Source organism: Notothenia coriiceps, unplaced genomic scaffold, assembly GCF_000735185.1.
Source record: "Notothenia coriiceps isolate Sejong01 unplaced genomic scaffold, NC01 NC01_scaffold00036401, whole genome shotgun sequence".
In the NCBI taxonomy this organism is placed as follows: Eukaryota; Metazoa; Chordata; class Actinopteri; order Perciformes; family Nototheniidae; genus Notothenia; species Notothenia coriiceps.
Genome location: NW_011369102.1, coordinates 453,782 through 466,755, shown reverse-complemented (window position 1 = coordinate 466,755; position 12,974 = coordinate 453,782). Strand labels below are relative to the sequence as shown.

The 12,974-nt window shown below is 40.3% G+C and overlaps 1 protein-coding gene across 1 annotated transcript; it reads left to right on the top strand.

Annotated features, from left to right (window-relative positions):
• Nucleotides 1–1,771: 1,771 nt before the first annotated feature.
• On the top strand, nucleotides 1,772–3,538 carry LOC104963783 (UDP-glucuronosyltransferase 2A2). The gene has a single exon (XM_074112262.1). The coding sequence runs from the start codon at nucleotides 1,850–1,852 to the stop codon at nucleotides 3,449–3,451; it is 1,602 nt and encodes a 533-aa protein (XP_073968363.1). The 5' UTR covers nucleotides 1,772–1,849; the 3' UTR covers nucleotides 3,452–3,538.
• Nucleotides 3,539–12,974: the final 9,436 nt, after the last annotated feature.

Below are 12,974 nucleotides of genomic sequence, written 5' to 3'. Positions count from 1 at the left end.
CACCTTTAAGTTTCTTCATCGTTGTGTACAAACAGGATAAAACGCCGGCTTTTTGTTGTTGTTCAGGAGTTGATCCCGCCCCTGCCCCCGCCCCCGCCTCGACGTAAGCGTGATGGTGCTTTTGCTCTGGCCGGACAATTTTTTGGTGCTCGAAATGAACCGGATTCCGGAGCTAAGAGGCTGCTCCGCTGCGGTGTGAAGAGGAAACCGGCCCTGAAACACTGTTGGTGTAAATGAGGTATATAAGAGCTTGGAGGTTGTAAATATTGCACAAACGTTGTTATACCTAGCTTAAACTACAACAATGTTGTCACATGTGCCTCTGTACAATGATACAAAACAAAGAGAAGCCGCAGATAATTACAGATGGAGTTCTCACAAATGTTTCATCAATCAATAAATTTCACAGATTCACACAAAACCTTCATACAAACAGCAATAGAGTTGTGCAGGAATGAGTGTTAAAACCCATAAATTAGTTAGCATTTTAGCTTTTTCTTGTTCTCTTGTCTTAAAACAAATGTTTCTTTTAGAAAATATGTTTACCCTGTAATAACGTTTGTGGTTAATAAGACATTTTTCAATAAATACCACACTGGTGAACGTCTAAAGCTTTAACATGTTTTAGGAAAAGGTGGTTTATATCAGATGAGTAATTACACCTCTATACGTCATCACACCGAATACGAGTCCTCATTAGTCTTGGTGGTGATGCGCAGCTATAAGACCGTGTAGTTCCTTTACAGCGTTACGTTAGAAGAAGAAGATACACTTTATTAATCCCTTACAGGGACATTTCTTTCCCCACTCTGTTGTGTTTACGACATTACACAAACACAGAGGACATACATGCACACACACAACCACGTGCTAGGAGATAGGAGAGGTGGCAGACCAGAGAGGCTGCCAGGTACCCAGCGCCAAGGGAGCAGTTTCGGGGTTAGGTGCCTTGCTCAAGGGCACCTCGGCAGTGGCCTTGGAGGTGAACCTCTCCAGCTACCAGCTCACTCCATCTTTTTTTGGTCCGATCGGGACGTGAACCGGCGCCCCTTCGGTTCCAAGACCAAGTCCCTACAGACTGAGCCACTGCCGCCTTAACAATGATTCAATTGGTGTTTTATACTGCTGAACAAAATGTGTCAGTATAAAAATGTTTGTGTTCGCTATGGAGTCAAGTGTGCTCTTAAAAGGAACAATTCCAGGTCGGCCAACAAAAAATACAACATCACCACACCACTAGTGAAACATGCAACCTGTGTGGAGGGGGTTCAGTAGCTTTAAAGAGGGTCATGAAAGGAGCGTCCACATCGCGGCCCTGGGAGTATTGACGAGATCGACAAGATCGACAAGATCAACTAGATCGACTAGATACTGCTAATCCTATCACCACTACAAGCACCAGTTACAAGCTACAAAACAGCCACAAGCTACGCTACAAGCCACAAGCTACGCTAGCCGCAAGCTAGTCTGCACAAGCTACGCTACAAGCTACGCTGAAAGCTGTAAGTAAGCCACAGAACACCAAGAGAAAACATCATGCCTGGAGATAGACAAAGGTCGATGTCGTAAACGAGGGACCCCCTCAAAACCGGCATTGACAGTCATATCTGTGAACATTGAAGGGTTCTCCTCTGCAAAACAAACCATCTTAGCCGACCTATGCAGCAAGCAACACTGTGACGTCCTCTGCTTGCAAGAGACGCACAGAGGGAGTGAAAACAATCGCCCCACCNTGGTACATTTGTTGTTGATAAGTTAATGTTCAAAATATAGGATGACAATTTAGCAGTTTGATCACAGTATGAACTGCAAATCTGTTCAGTAAGGTGTCTTTGTCTCCTATACAGTGATGGGGTCATATCCAGCCCTGGCGTTCCTCCTGCTGTTTTCAGCGACCCTGCCTCCCAGTTGTGATGGTGGAAAAGTGCTGGTTTATCCGGTAGATGGGAGCCACTGGCTAAACATGAAAATCCTGTTGGAGGCGCTTCATTCAAAGGGCCATCAAATCACGGTTATTCGTTCCTCCACCAGCTGGTACGTTTCAGAATCCTCCCAACATTACACCTCCATCACTGTCATCCAGGAACAATCCCAAAACTTAGAGAGCCAAGACTTCATGACCTCTTTCCTGAAGAGGTCGATAGAGATCCGTCGGAATAAAGGCTCACTATGGGCGCTCCTCGAGTTTTATAGGAATATTTTCAACATGATGGGGGAGAACCAGAAAGTTGTGGCACAACTGGTTGTCAGCATCTTCGAGAATAAGACACTTACTAAGGAGCTACAGGAAACTGGATATGATATGTTTCTGACTGACCCTGCATTTCCAGGTGGAGTGCTGTTAGCACACTATCTCAAGCTTCCCTTGGTTTTCAATGTGCGTTGGCTTTTCAATGGCGAGGGACACTTTGCCATTGCTCCATCACCTCTTTCCTATGTCCCTGCATTGTTCTCTGACCACTCTGACAAAATGGACTTTTCCCAGAGAATCTACAACATATTCCGGCAAAGTGCAATGACTTACATGTACCACTATGTCTCGAATCCACCTTACCAGGCTGTGTGTGATCATTATTTTGGACCTGATGTCAGCGCCCTGTCTCTCATCCAGGGTGCTGATCTCTGGCTAATGCGGGTTGACTTTACATTTGAGTTTCCTCGTCCCACCATGCCCAATGTTGTCTACATCGGAGGCTTCCAAGGAAAGCCCTCCAAGCCTCTTTCATCAGATTTGGAGGAATTTGTGCAGAGTTCTGGTGAGCATGGGGTGATTGTAATGACTCTGGGGACCCTGCTTAGCGACCTGGGCCCTGATATATCGGAGATAATCGCCTCAGCATTTGCAAACCTCCCCCAAAAGGTTGTGTGGAGACACTTGGGGAAAAGACCAAAATCTCTGGGAAACAATACCATGCTGGTTAAATGGCTGCCTCAAAATGATCTTCTAGGTCACCCTAAAACCAAGGTTTTTGTCACGCATGGGGGTACTAATGGAATTTACGAGGCCATATATCACGGTGTCCCAGTTCTGGGCATTCCTCTCATCTTTGACCAGTACGACAACATGGTGCGTCTGAAGTCCCGGGAAGTGGCCGAGATTGTAGAAGTGACAACCTTGGAAGTTGAGTCTATGACTAGTGCTCTGAAGAATATTCTGGACCCAAAGAAGCCATACAAACAGAACATGGTTAAACTGTCACAGCTTCATCTTGACAAACCAATGAAACCCATAGACAGTGCCGTTTTCTGGATGGAGTTCGTCATGAGGCACAAGGGTGCAGCCCATCTGCGCACAGAGTCATACAAGTTGCCATGGTATACCTATCACTGTCTAGATGTGATAGCAGTCTTTGTAGCATTTGGTTTACTGATCATTGCTTTAGTTTGGGTATCTTGTCTCATTGGATGTTTGATAAAGACCAAGTCCACATCAAAGTCAAAGAATGAATAGATAACCGCATGATGATGTAAGCTGGAGAGTTGATAAGAGTGAGATAAAACATCTGTAAATTACAGTGGGACAGAAACGATGAAATAATAAATAACATTAATATATCAGTAGAATGGTGTTGTTAAGTCTTATTCATAATAATGTTAAACTGTTCAAATCATTAGCACTATTCAATCTACTGAAATGTATTTTTGAAGAAAATAAAAATGGGATCTTTGCATAATTCACATGCAGTATAGTGTTTCATGAACTAGTTTACAATGGGAGTTGCTTTCCCCTCTTTCTGACAATTAATTATCATCAGTTTGTATGTTGCAATGCCTGTGAAAAGTTACAAAAATAATGAAATTTATTGACAACGTTTCTTTTTTTCAAAAACCTGTCTTGTTTATTTTTATACAAATCTCATAAGTCTAACTATAAAGCAAGTTGAATTTGGACATGTTGAGTGTTAATAAACTTTAAATAAACAATTGACAGTGGTACGGCAGTTTGTAGCTGGATATATAACATTACATTGATGTTGGACTTATTTAACAACCAAACTTGTTGTCAGTTTCGTAGAGTTAGAAAGCATTAGCCTATTCGCATACTGGAAGCAGAATCAAACCATTTAACCGATATTTCTGACCTTAAATAACGGTTGAACTGGGTTACTCAGTGTAGCCTATGACCCAAAACGAACTTATTAACCACTGTAAACCGGCGCCGGTTAAATCCTTTATCTACTTTATAACTGCGGTACATAGATCAATAACATCAGTTATTAGTCCGGACTCTAGTTAGTGCCAATCCTCTTTCAAAGTATTAGATACATTACATAGCATTTATATACAGTAGCTATACAACCACAGAAAATGCACAAATAATTTAAGTACATCAACTTCATCAGTTACACTAATGCAAGTGCTTCATTTATAGACAGAAAGAAAGGTACATCTAGACAGATATTTTTGCGACATGTTTTATTTCTCTAAGATGTTTCTGTTTAAGCCAATATACACACACATGCACACATAACCCATGGTACTGGGCTTCCCTGCACCCAACTACAGTATTACATCATTATACTTTAGCTCCAAAACCTTGCCCTTAAGAATACAGTGAAACGTAATAGACTGTGGTTAATCTTCAGTTCCTGTTTTATAAGCACATTTGAAACTGCATCATGTTTTACAAAAACATAAAAAATGTCAATTATTTAGCAGGCAACATCATTCAACTTGTAGTCAACGCATACAACTAGAAAAGTGGCACTCCGTAATTTGTCAATGTAAAGATATTATTTCCTCATCTGCAGTTTGTGCACACCACAGAGTTGGGAGTTGACAAACAGGCTGAACGTCCTCACGAGCTCGCAGGACAGCTTCTGAGTTTGAGCAAGTGAACATTTTCCTCTCCAATAGAGAGAGATAAACCAGAGGGTAAGAGCACTGCAGACACACAAGGCCACACCGACTTATCGAAAGAGACACATGGTAGACTTGCATCAAACCCATTACGGCATTTCTCTGTTGGACAGAAATAACTAACTTGAACCAGAGTTTAAAAGGTTCTCAATACATGATAAAGAGGATGTAACAACGAGTAAAGCGAATCAAGATGAACAGCAACTTCACATTGCATCTGGTCAGTACCTTGCAGATGAAGTATTATGAATTGCGCAGAAGCACAAAATCACAATGCCATGACACCAGAGCGATCAGGAATGGGATACAAAACCCCAGTGAGAGTCATCCAAGGCTGTACTTCAGGTAATCCTCAACGTACATCTTACCGGTGGTATCATAACAGCTTCCCAGGCTTGTCCCAATGTTTTGCGAAGAAAAGTCTGGAACAATTGAATGCGCACAAACAGCCAAACCAAGACTGATATCCCAACGAGCGGAGATATGTTATTCTTCCCATAACTCATCGGATGGAACAATAGCCAGGTACCGTGTACACACTTAATAACAAGTGAGGAACCCATGCTGCCATAACAAATTCAGGTTGAAGCAGAATCTTGTATCTTGCAAGCCATTCTCCAAGATCCCATTTACTACCCACATAAAGTATACACATTCAAAATAAGGGATGTAGTAAGCAGTAACAAACATACAGCGAGCGAGGATTGAGAACAAAAACATGTGATGTTTCCAGTTCTATCCACTTCTGAAAGCAAAGATTATCAACACCCATCCATTAGCAGCAAAAACAACGATGAAAACTAAAGATGTAAACAGGAGGCAGAAATGGTATTCAAAGTCAAAGCGACACGAAGACAAGAAGACTATTGCATTGTGCATTAAGAGAGCNCCATAGACAGTGCCGTTTTCTGGATGGAGTTCGTCATGAGGCACAAGGGTTGATAGGCATACCATGGCAACTTGTATGACTCTGTGCGCAGATGGGCTGCACCCTTGTGCCTCATGACGAACTCCATCCAGAAAACGGCACTGTCTATGGGTTTCATTGGTTTGTCAAGATGAAGCTGTGACAGTTTAACCATGTTCTGTTTGTATGGCTTCTTTGGGTCCAGAATATTCTTCAGACCACTAGTCATAGACTCAACTTCCAAGGTTGAAAACAAGAAAACAAGAAAACAGCAGGATGAATGCCAGGGCTGGATATGATCCCATCACTGTATAAGAGACAAAGAAACTTTACTGAACAGATTTGCAGTTCATACTGTGATCAAACTGCTAAATTGTCATCCTATATTTTGAACATTAACTTATCAACAACAAATGTACCATCCTGCTAGGAAGACATGGAGCAACACAGCATTTCTTTAGAGTGGTTTCTGGACACCTGACAAATGTGAGTATAATACAAATGGTTAATAAACTAGATTAACCTTGGTTTTCCTTTTTTTCAGGCTGGTTTTGTGGATTTCATGCCATTTTGTTTTAATTCGTAATTGAGTTACACCTTTATTGTTAACATTGTTTAATTAGATAAATCATTATACATTCAATCTCCCAGACAAATAGGAGAAGATCTTTTAATATATTGTCTGTCGTTTTTTAGCCTAAAAAATTATACGCATGCTATGTAAGCAATAATGCAGATCCTCTTTTAAACCTGAGTGCTTTCAAATGTCTGATGAGGCCCGTCTTTAATATATTTTGTGTACTCCCAATCTACAAACATGTTTTGAATTGAATCTATATTTATTGTGTTTATGATCAGTCTTTGGCCAAACAGTATGTATTTTCTCCTGGAACTGTTATGTGACCTATAGCACCAATTAACCAAGTCCTTTCGACCCTTAACTTTTAAAGTAAACATCAGTGCCCTGTATTATCTTAGCATGAGGTATTTTTGTAAATTATTCAAAGTGAGCGCAGCATGATATTCAATGCAAAAGTTATTATCCTAAAATGAAAGCCAACATACTGTAGCACGCATTGTGGTGTCCACAAAAACGAGATCTCATTGCAAAATGCAGCACACAGGACATGGTTAACCACGACCTAGATGACTGAGCTGCAATGCAGACTCACTTTTAAGCTCTTTACACAAGGGAAATTTTTCTAAATAGCAGAAGTATGTTGAAGCAAAAAGGCCTGTTAATCTAAGTAATGAGCTTGACTGTGAAGAAATTCCTTTGTACAAACTTAAGATAAAAACTAATTACACATGCAGAAACACACAGTTTCTTAGTAAAATAGCTCCTCACCTCAGCCTTCTACCTCAGACCATGAAGAATCCACTGTCCGAGTTTAACAAGGAGCTGTCCTGCTGAGCTGCTGGTAGGAATGCAAGTCAATGGATAACTCTGCATGATCCGGACTTAACCTTTTTGCCGATTGTTTATCCAAACAAATGCAACCATGCGTAGGTCCCCTCTAAACCCTCCGCCCATTTTCCCTCCTGGTCTGACTGTTACGCTTCTCTGTAGCAAACACCATCTGGATATCATTTTACAAACTTCTGGAATGTTTTAGAGCTCTGATGCTTTCAACCCAACATCAAATTACACACCAATAGTTTTTTTATTCATAAACTGTAAAGTGTGTGTTAAGATAGATAGATACATACTTTAGTCCATTAGTACTCTTTTCACTTTTTTAATGAAGAAAAAAAAAATAGATTTCCCTTCCTCCTCTTCTATATAGTTGTACAGAGTAAACTTAGTCTGGTAACTTTGTTTCTAAGTACCTTTCTAAGTAATCAATGTCATGTTCCCGTATGTCTGGATGACCTTTGAATTGTTCAATAATGAGTACATTATCTCGCATGGCCAGGTAACTTCACTTTCAGTAATGGTTAACTTTTCGGCACTGTCTTTTCCCCCACATTCAGAGGTTTTATACAATAGTTTCCCTGCTTTAAATTCTTATGAGCACAATTGCCAAGAAACAAACTATGTGGTTTTACCCTTAAGGTTTTGCAATTCTTTGCTTTAAAACACTAAAGTCTATCTATATCTGCTCTCTAAAGATCTGTTTCCTCAGCAGAAATTGTCTCACTTATCTGATTAAGATACATCTTATTTGTTATTCAGGGCACAACCACACATCATTGCAAGATGAGTACAAAGGATATAGTGAAACCATAGCTTAGATGTTCCAACTGGCTCAGATGAAATGTCAAATAAAATGGGCCATGAAAGCTTTTTTTTTTTGTCTTCTCTATGCGAGAGATTTCTCTCAGAAGGCCGTAGCAGGTACAGCACATATGAAAGGTCCCAAATAAAGACACAGACTGTTCTGCAGGCCTTTTTATCTAATGAGATTAACTGTGCAGTATTCCTCTGAACAAGCCGAAGATGAAAACCATATTGTCCATGTGCAACACACACTTTGTAAATAAAATAGTTGCTCACCTCAGACTTCTCCCTCAGACCAGGAAGAATCAAAAGGGTCTTCAATTAACTGTCCTGGTGAGATTCTGGTAAATAATGGATAAATGAATAACTTTTTCGCTGTCCGTTTATCCAAACAAATACAACCATGCGGACGTCCCCCAATAACCCTCTACCCATTTTATCCCCCTGTTCAGCCTTTTTCATTTACTGTACCAAACGCCATCTGGATATCATTTTTACAAAATCCTGGAATGTAACATTTCACAAAAAGCAGTAATCGATTCAAACCCAACCTCACCACTGCACACACATATTGTTTTTGTCCATACACTTCTTTAATTCAACTTTTTTATATAAAACGTCAAACCTTCTTACCACTTTGAGAATGATGGGGAAAAACATAGGTGGTTTATCTTCCGCTTAAGAATCTTTTGTTTATTAAAGAGTAGAAAGTTGGTTTGGTGATGTTTGAAGGTTATACAATGGTTTGCCTGCAGGATACAAAAACTAATCAAGTTTTCTTCAGTCAACATTGTTTCAAATCTGCTCACAAGGAAAACATTTGATCAGAAAGTTCAAAAGTATTTGTATGACTCCAGAGGGAGCTGCAAAGAGTCGGTATATTGCCTTTTTGAAGTCCCTTATTCTAAACAGCCAGTTAGAAGCACATTGTTCTTAAACAATTCAAAACACAGAAAAACTGTAGATCATCAGAATAATTCTAGGAGAATTGATGGTGGGTAAGTCAGCTTAAGAAAGAGGACACCAAACTTTCAAATCTTAAAGTGGACCTAATTTAGCTATTTTCAGGTTCATATCTGTCAGGATTCTTATGTTATGTCACGTTTGTAGTTTTGTATGTTTGGGTTGATTTTGCTGTTCTCCCTGTCTTGTTTTCTTCCTGGTTTATTGTCTGGTCCTTTTCCTCGGTTGCGTTCCGATAATCCAAAAATCAGCTCCTAAATTCTAACCTTATCTCCTATTCCTTGACCTCTGAGTGAAACGTCACGGGGTTAAGGGATAGTAGATAGGAGAATTCAAAAGGACTTAGGATAAGAGACTGCGGTACTTTAGAGAATCGATGAAGAGCCAACCTTCAATTTAGAAAATTCCCAGTTTATTCCCATAGATTCATGTTAATTCCCGTTTATTCCCGTTAATTCCCATGGAAAGTTTCCATCTTTGAAAATTCCCGGAATTTTGCAACCCTAGTTGAAGCCCTAGCCAATAGAAGAGCGATTGTTACATAGTGATGTCAGTATCTCACGGAAGTAAACAAAGGAGTCCAATAGAGGCGTTTTTAGGCACAAAAACCTATATAACACACTACAGGAAAAGGAAAAAAACAAAATCATAACAGAGTCCCTTTTAAGACAAACATGGTAATCTCTTAAAAAATCATGCTTGCTGGTTTTTCTTTGTTCACTTTTTTTTGTCGTCATCTGATTGACATTCGTAGAATTTCGTGTAGGTATTTAAGGCTTTGTACACTTGTTTGAACAGTACAGTATTTTGTAACAATTAGTATGAACTCGTTACAAAGTTAGGATTTTAGATATTATTACATAGTCAATAAACATTTAAGCCATAACTGTTCTGTACTGTAAGGATAAATACTGCAGTGCATAATTTTCAAAGCCATGTCTGAACCTTTGAGTCTGTTCTCAAATCCCACCCTCAACATTTGTTGAAGAGTGTATTCAGTGACAGCGTTTCTTAAACTGGACATGCATGATGAGCGGTTTGATTAGATGTCGTCCCCTGTGCAACAACAGTCACCCTTTTAAGTGACCTTTGCACTGACACGCCCTCTGAGTGCAGCTTCTCCTTCACCATGTGTGTATGTTGTGAACTCTGGCCCTGGCAAACATTAAAGGACAAGCCCAGTGTGCTGCTATCATATGTCACATGTGGCGTGAAAAGAGAGGGCTCGAAGGGTTGGGGGTTGCTTTGGCAGAGGGGTTTAGTTTCTTTAAAAAAAAGCATCTATTCCATCGCCACCGGTTTATAATCCAGTGTGTGGGGATTGTGTCGGACGGTCTTTATCCGCTCTGCTGGTTGCTTCCTTGGAGAGCAGTGCAGAATGGAGCCTCCCCAGCTGGAACACTTGAGGCGGGGCGGGTGTGACAGCGCAGGTGAGCCTCTGCACAGAGCATGCCAAAACAATGCATAGAAGACTCCTCGCAGTGGGTTTCTAGTTAAATGTGACATATCCAGGCCATGTGGTCATACGGAGTGCAACATAGATCCAATATGAGGGTAAAAATAGACCTGTGACATATAACACCTTGCTTTATGCAGCGAGGAAGTGACTTCCTTGTTGAGTGAAGCAGCTGCTCAAGTAGCAGTCACATATAAATAGTAAGAAATAGACAGCAGGTTTAGAGAGTTGCCGGCTATCTAATGGACTCCATTGTTGCTTTTTGTATCTCACTCTCTTTCTTTGTTTATCTAATGATTTGCACACTTACACTTGCGTGAGTGATAATATGTGGAGTGATTTTATGAGACGGTTAGAGAACTAACTGCAACTCACAACACAAACACATTAAGATGTGATTCAGCAAGAGAATCGTCAGAGAAAGATGTCTTCTCTGAGGAGGCTTTGTAATAATAACTGGAATTTGCTTATGTTTTGTTTAGTTTTCCTTGAAAAAGTTATAACTGCTAATGTCTGTGCGTGTGCAGTCTGTGAAAGAGAGGAGAGCTGGAGAGAGTATTTGGCTTTGTGGCTGTTGTTTGGGACACAATGAACTCCTGTCAGGTCAGACGCCCAATAGAATAGCATGTGCGGTACCTTATCTTAATGGTCCAACTCGAGTCAAAACAGGAAATGGTGGTCATTAGTGCACATCGCTGCCTTTCTAAACGCTGCCCAAGAGAAACAGTCTGTTAGACTTACCGGCTAAAACCGGGTACAGGATGTTCCCCATTTGACATTTATGGATTGAGTTACATTAAGGTTTAAAATGATGTCATTAATGACCTTTTCTTTTTGGATCAGGCAAGGTATGTTCCATATGTCATACATATAAATATCTGCTGACTTTCAGAGCTGGACAAAGAAGCATTCAAAGAAAATAAAGTATAGTCTGACATTTTGAGCAATACGCTTCCCTGCTTTCTAGGGTCGGTTAAATGAGTTGATCAATATTGTTTAATTTGAAGCCATACCATTTTTGTCAGCTTTGTATGAAGACCACAAGAGATAACACTAATCAGTGTGCTTTTGAGGTGCAGATTTTTTTATCTTTGGATACAACAAGGCTGGCTGTTTTGAGTCTCTGTGCAACACAAAGTTAGCTCCTGACAGAAGCTTTATAGCTAACAGACGGACGTGAGGTATTTCTCCCCTTGTTAAACCCGCCCATCAGAAAGTGAATAGGCAATAATGTTGAACTATTCCTTTAAGTGAAGATGTTGCAGTATTACTTTCCTTCCGACGCCACTTCCTACTTTTCAGGGAATAGTGTTGAACACACGTCCAACTTTCTATTTGCAAAATATGAGGTTTTCTTGCAAACCAAGTAGTCAAGCTTTCATACATAGTTTTTATTTATAGTGTCTTTGTTGCTGGCCTATATGTATAATTTGTTTCATCTTATTTGGTGCATGGTGTTTTTGTTGCTGTTACTGCCCCTACTGGCCCTCTTACCATAAATGATGTCCACGTCACTGATATTAATAGAGAAGTACTATATATATTCTCATTTACAGGGACTGATGTGCAGATTAATGACTAGTTTCACTTTCAATGCATTTCCTGCTAATGCTTCTGGACTTTTACTGTAATAAAGGATCTGAATCATATTAAACAGTATCTTGAAATGCATTTAACCCTCCTGTTGTCTTCGGGTCAAATCTGACCGATTTACTACTTTCATCAATCATAACTTTTTTGTTTACATTCAATTGCATTAAGGCTTTATGATATCCTTCGCAGTAGACATTTGAACATATACAATTGCTGATCACCACTTTCATTGAATTTTGGATGATTTAGTCAACTTTGTAACACCCATGGTGTTCCCGGTCAAAAATGGCCGCCATAAAAAAAGGAAGTAGCCATCTGGATCAGATAAAACACACACACACACACACACACACACACAAATAGAGAACCGCAGTGACGCGTCCTAAAACCTGGAAGTAAACTCTTTCCGGTTCCTTCGTCAACAAGCAATGCAATTTCTCCATACTGTAGGATTTTGGAAAATAGGTCTGTGGTTGACACACATTTAAGAGACAGATCACGTTTTGTTCAGCCGGATAATCTCCACATACCCTACTTTTATAATTTTCGAATCATAAATCTAGTCGCCAGAAGCAAAATGCTAACGTTATGCTATAAACGAACTACAGCAGGGTCGCTGCTTCAACGTCACGCCAACTTAAAGAGCCTGTGACACGAGTTTCCCCCATCATCCAAACCCATCAATTTGAGTAAATATTGTCCCCTTGAAAACCGTTACTGAACTGATTTTCGATATTTGTACTTTGATAACCATTAATCTGCCCTTCAATGTTGACCATTTTCTGGATCCTCTCGGGGATTCTTCAAATCCCCCCAAATTATGTGTGACGTCATNTATGACTCTGTGCGCAGATGGGCTGCACCCTTGTGCCTCATGACGAACTCCATCCAGAAAACGGCACTGTCTATGGGTTTCATTGGTTTGTCAAGATGAAGCTGTGACAGCTGAGGACTGGCCCGAAGGGCACGACGAG